Source organism: Coloeus monedula (genome assembly GCF_965178545.1).
Source record: "Coloeus monedula genome assembly, chromosome: 4".
In the NCBI taxonomy this organism is placed as follows: Eukaryota; Metazoa; Chordata; class Aves; order Passeriformes; family Corvidae; genus Coloeus; species Coloeus monedula.
In genome coordinates, this window is record NC_138784.1 from 28030350 (window position 1) to 28035827 (window position 5478).

General features: G+C 45.2%; 1 protein-coding gene across 1 annotated transcript; it reads right to left on the minus strand.

Moving 5' to 3' along the window:
• Positions 1 to 503: 503 nt before the first annotated feature.
• APOLD1 (apolipoprotein L domain containing 1) lies at positions 504 to 5107 on the minus strand. Its single transcript, XM_082280101.1, has 2 exons — positions 5065 to 5107; positions 504 to 2904 (listed from the first exon to the last, which is right to left on the minus strand). The coding sequence occupies exon 2, from the start codon at positions 2897 to 2899 to the stop codon at positions 2159 to 2161; it is 741 nt and encodes a 246-aa protein (XP_082136227.1). The 5' UTR covers positions 2900 to 2904; positions 5065 to 5107; the 3' UTR covers positions 504 to 2158.
• Positions 5108 to 5478: the final 371 nt, after the last annotated feature.

Here is a 5478-nt window from a genome sequence, read left to right on the forward strand (position 1 = left end):
TTTGTTGAACTCATTGCCCATATAATATGGTGCTGTTTTAGTGGGGAGCAGGGTGGAGCAATTCTATTCTGGTGAAATTCCAGTTTGTGTAATTCCCTATTGTCAATAGATGCATTTGAATGAAAGTTTTCTCCTGTCCTAAGCTGCTGTTGGGAGCATTCATGCATGATAAAATAAATATACAGCTTCTAAATAGTAATTCCTTTTTTGTGCTTTTCAACACAGGACACTGCAGATAATACTGGATTTAGAAATCTTCACTTCAGAATTTAAATTTTCACTTTTAAACTTGGCTTTTAAACAAATACACTCCTAGCTCTATTGCATGTTACAGCCCAGTCTTCCTTAACAGGGGCAGGGTGAGAGCATCCCCAGCAGATGAATTTTAGTGCAGATATAAATGTCAGCTATTTCATAAGGGATGCATAATGAGACGAGATGGACAATGTACAGCACGTCCCATCCAGGTGTGCAGAGAGACACTGACACAAAAGTGCTTCATATTCATTTATTTGAATCAGCAGTGTACTTGTTCATTTCTGGCAAACAGGCATGGGTATCACAAGCATTTGAGTCACACTCTGAGGAACCAGAATAAAATTCTTTCTACAACATATTAAAACAAACGTTGATATCATGAGAAGAAGAGACGAAAAGGACAAGGATTCAAGCTTTGTGACATGGAGTGGTGCCCCTCCTCCTTGGTCAGTGGTACAGAATTACAGAGTAGGTTTTTGTCATCATTTGGATTTGTGCCTGCGCAGGGAAGTTTCCCCTATCCATTGGGGCTTGCTTGTGGAGGGAGTTACCTCTGCATTAACTCTTCTAGTCGCTTCAAGCTAGTTTCAGGGTCTCTTCCTTGTACCTCTTTCAGGTACTGACATGATCCCCATCATCACCATACTTGAGCACTTGTCAGTGTTAGTCCCAGAAACATCCTTGTGAGGTAGGGAAGTGCTACTATCCCTGTTTTCAGACAGGGAACTGAGGTACTGATGGGTCAAAAATCACAAAGGGCATATTTAGCAGAACAGTCACTTGAAGCAGGGTCCCAGTCTTTGCTACTGCTTTGTAGGGGCTCTGTCACTGAATCATCCTACTCCTCTCTTGGATATTAGTACCCTTATTCATTTCACTAATATGAAGCCTTCCCTGGGAAGCATTGCTAGGAGTACACGTAGCTCTCCATGAGTGCTGCCTCCCTCCTCACAGAAGATTCACTGTGGGTCTCACAGGCTGCTTGACTGCATGGGGAGTGGCACCTCCACCTCTCAGGCTGCTCCCGTCACAACGGGGCTCCAGCTCAGACCCCTAACACCAACCTACGCTTCCCTTCCTGCTGCAAGAGATATAACTGCTTCCTTCCACCAATGCCCTGATGCAGACTCTGGTCCCAGGGTCACTCCTCTCTGTTTTGGCTCCTATGATCTATTGTCACTGTCTGACTGTGTTTCACCCACTTTATAACTATCAGCATTCAGGTCATGCTTTCCTTTTCCTACAGGGACCTGCCCTCCCTCACAGCAAAATAACAGGTAACTTGCTCTCACATGCCACAGACTTACTTTTTCTCTAAAAAACAACTGATTTCCTTTGGAACAGAAGCCTCCTTTAAAAAAAAAAAATATATATATATATACACTCTTAAATACAATATCATAACCTTAAAATCATTCTATGTAAATAAATAGAATACAAACATCACAGTTCTCAGTCTGGAGAGGTTTCTTCAAAAGGGGTAAGTTCTGGCCTTGCTATTTCACCCTGGGATGGTGAACTATCTATACAGTCTGTCATATCTGGAGCTGCTTCTTTCTACAGCCTTTCCAGATGTACCTTGGTAATGGGACTGTACTGGAATTTGGCAGCTGCTGGCTTTTTTAGGGTACTCCAGCCCTTGTACCACACACAGATTCCTAAGTTGTTTACAAACCAGGTTCAGTCAGCATCAGGCATTTTATCAGCCTCCTGACCTACTTCTTTTTGCTGCCTTGAGGAAGAAGAGCAGTGGAGATGGCTGAGGAAACACGAGTCTGCGGAACGTCCACCTCACGGCATCAGCACCGTGAATTGTAAAACACCAGGTTGCAGTGCTAATGCACTGCAGTTAATAATGCAATGTCTCCAAACCCAGTTTTAATGTGGGCCAAACACTGTTTCAGCTGGATGGTCTCAGGATCTCGGCAGTGGTTTTAGCACCCAAGCTGAGTCTCCTCGTACATGGGGAAAGCTCTGTTCTGGACTCAAGAAGATCACAGACTTCATCCATTGCCCTGGTGCAGGTCTCGAGGTTGTCAGCCAGCTTCTGGATTTTGGCCTTCAGCACAGCCTGGCTTACTTTTGTGACCTCCTTTGTGTATTCTGGCACGAGGAAGCTGTGGGAGCCGCAGAAGACCATGAAGCAGACAGAGTTGTAGAGCGAGATGGATGCCCTCTTCTCTGACTGGCGCAGTGTAGGGTCACCTGGGCCCTGCCCCCGGCGAAGGAACTCCAGGCAGCCGAGTATTTCCCTCATCTGTTTCCGACAAGTCATTGCAATTTCCTGCACCTTCCTCACCTCTCGGGAATTGCAGAGCACTAAGGAGAGGTCAGAAGTGATGCTGACGGCCCCCCCAGCGGTGGCCAGGCCCAGACCCACAGCTGATGCCAGGAGAGAGGCTCCCAGCGTTGCTGGGCTCAGGGACAGCCCCAGGATGGCTGTGACTGCTCCTGCAGCTGTCAGGGTGCTCCCGCCGACATTGGCAATCAGGGACCTTTTGCGGAGCTTGTTGAGTTTGCGAGCTGCCTTGTGAAGGTGAGCAATTTGGCCGCGCAGCCTCTGTCTCTGATCCAGCAGGGCCACGTGGAAGTGGTGTGTGGGGTCTGGCATTGGCGGAAAGGCAGCACTGTTCCTCTCCATGGCTTCTGTCCAGAAAAAGAAAAGTCTGGATTGGGATTTATGTCAAAAACCCCCAGGAGACATGCTCATCCTGGACCACCATTTCAGGGATGGCATCCAGCCAAATTTTTGTTGCTTCACCCAGCTACAAGAAAGGTTTTCCTTCTGCACACACATGCACACTCACGTACACACACAGACCCATATGCACGTGTACATTTAATTATGTATTCCATTGTAAGTTTCAGACAGAGAAGCTTTAAAATGTTTTTCTTAATCCCTGCAAAGACTAAAATCTCCTAAGGACTGGGGTCAGAGGTGCTGTTGCCATTACCTCTGTGAAGACACAAAATGTCTCTTCAAACCCTGGGGACAGAAATTCCCCTGGAATTAGGTGTCTCAGTTCCCAGAATAGTAATGCTGCCAGAACTAATGTGTTGTCCCCCTGATGGGATTCAGAGGATCTGCAATATAGAATGACATCTTTCACAAGAAAGGTCAGACTCCAAGGACGTGAAAGCCACCATCCCAGGTTTTTATTTAGGAGTTGTTTCCCATTAAAGGAGGACAGAGGGAAACTGCTGAATGGAATCTACATCTGGCTTTTCCATATAGGAGGTGAGCAGCTTATTGATGCCTTGGATGGGTATTGTGAACATCCTTCCTTTCTTTAAGCATAAGTAACTCAAGATCCTGCAGCATTTTTTTTCCTATTGTAACCTGATGTCAGTGTAGGAACGAAGATGGGAACCATTGTTCTGTGGTGCTTAGTCCAACCTGTGGTCATAAATACCCAGTTACAGTGGCAGGGAGGCCTGCGGACCGTGTCTGAAAGGTTCATGAAGAGCACATCAGAAAAGCAGACCCATTTTAGAATGCACTCCCTTGGGGACAGGGGAAGAGGGGAAATACAGAGTGAATAGAAAAGGCTTGAAAATTGCTGGCTCTGGAAAACCTCCCCTGGCAAGATAGCAGGAGAGCCTTTCCTTCTAGAAGCTGAATCTTCAGGGTTTCTGGGCTAGATGACCTCTGTTTGCTGTCTCTGTTCTTTGCCACAAGGGCAGAAAAAAATGTTCCAATAAATATTTTCAGGCTGCTCTAGGGCTGCAAAATGCTTTACAAAGGCAGCCAGCATCCCTAACCCTGCTTACAGGGAACCGGAGGCAAGGGAGTCAACAGGAGTGATACAGCCAATTGTCTGGTGGAAGCAGAGTTTCTGTGCTTCACAACACTGCATTGTGCACACAGCTGTGCTGCCTCTGCACCTAGCAAGGTCCATCCATAGAGCTGAGAAGCTGCTTGCAGTCCATACTGCCCTCACAGCCAAAAGGAGTCTCTGTAGCAGAAAGACCCTGTCATTAAGCCAACTAAACAAAACTATTCATTGCTGCAGGCACCTTTTCCACTTCTAAGTCTTCTGTGCTGTGGGAATTGGAGGTGCCTGGTCCCTCACAAAGTTACACTATGTAGTTAGGATCCTTGGGGCATTATTCTGCACAATACTTGTGTTTCAGAAGGAGAAAACTTTGTACCATAAGTAGTCTTTCCTTCCTGAAGTGTGTAAGTAAATAATTCGCACTGCAGTCTTTCCCACTTCTACTTGCTTGTCCTAATCCATCTCACACAGATCCTTTAAGACGCCCCCCATGCACTTCAGAAAATGCCCTCAGTCTCTCTTGGTGTCATTGGGTCATTTGAATAATACATTAGTACATTGTGCTTCTCTCAGCTGGAGGCAGTGTCCTCTTATTTTCACACTATAATCAGAGATAAAGCTGGAAGCACAAGGACTAACACTAATCTAAATGGATACTAGCATTGAAATGAACAATGAGCATATCACCAATAACTTAACAACAGATCAATATGATGATGATTAAATATATCTATTCCTGTAGCCTCTTAACAATTTGTTCTGAAGATGTAGTTGCTGAGAACTGTCTCAGGTAATAACAGCAACTATCTCACTGAATTATTAGAACAATCACTCAATATATAGCATAGGCCATGTAGTGATGCAAATCTTTTGATACTGATTAATGCCAGCACAAAGGAAAAAAAAATCCAACTCCTGCTCTTAGAGAAAAATCTCCCCAACAATAAAGGTATACATTAGTCCAAAACCTGCAAACACTTTCCTAATAGAGTACTCAGAGAGACTCCAAAAATTACTGGTTCAAACTTACCTTCAGTTTCCAGCCACCCTCCCAGAAGACAAATTTTGATCTGTTTCTGGAGGAGACCAATTTATAGCTCCTACGGACCAATTGCTGCTATGGGAATGCTTTGCCTCATACTGGGAGTTTGCCATTTCCTGTTCTCCCTTGTGCAGAAGGATGTGACACACTGGAAAGTGACCTGTGAGACAGTGAGCACACATCATGTTCAGGAAACGATCCCTGCGAATGAACATTGTGTGTTCGCTTTTCCTGAAGTGTAGGGTGAAAAAAAAATTTGAAATTGCAGCCTATTCCTGGCTCTGAGGTAGTGCAGACATTCCCTGCAGGGAACAGTTGCCTTTCCTTTCCCTGAAATAGCAACTGACTTTACTCTGTCTGGAGCTGCTAATTGCTTGATGACTTAAGTTTCCCTCCACTATA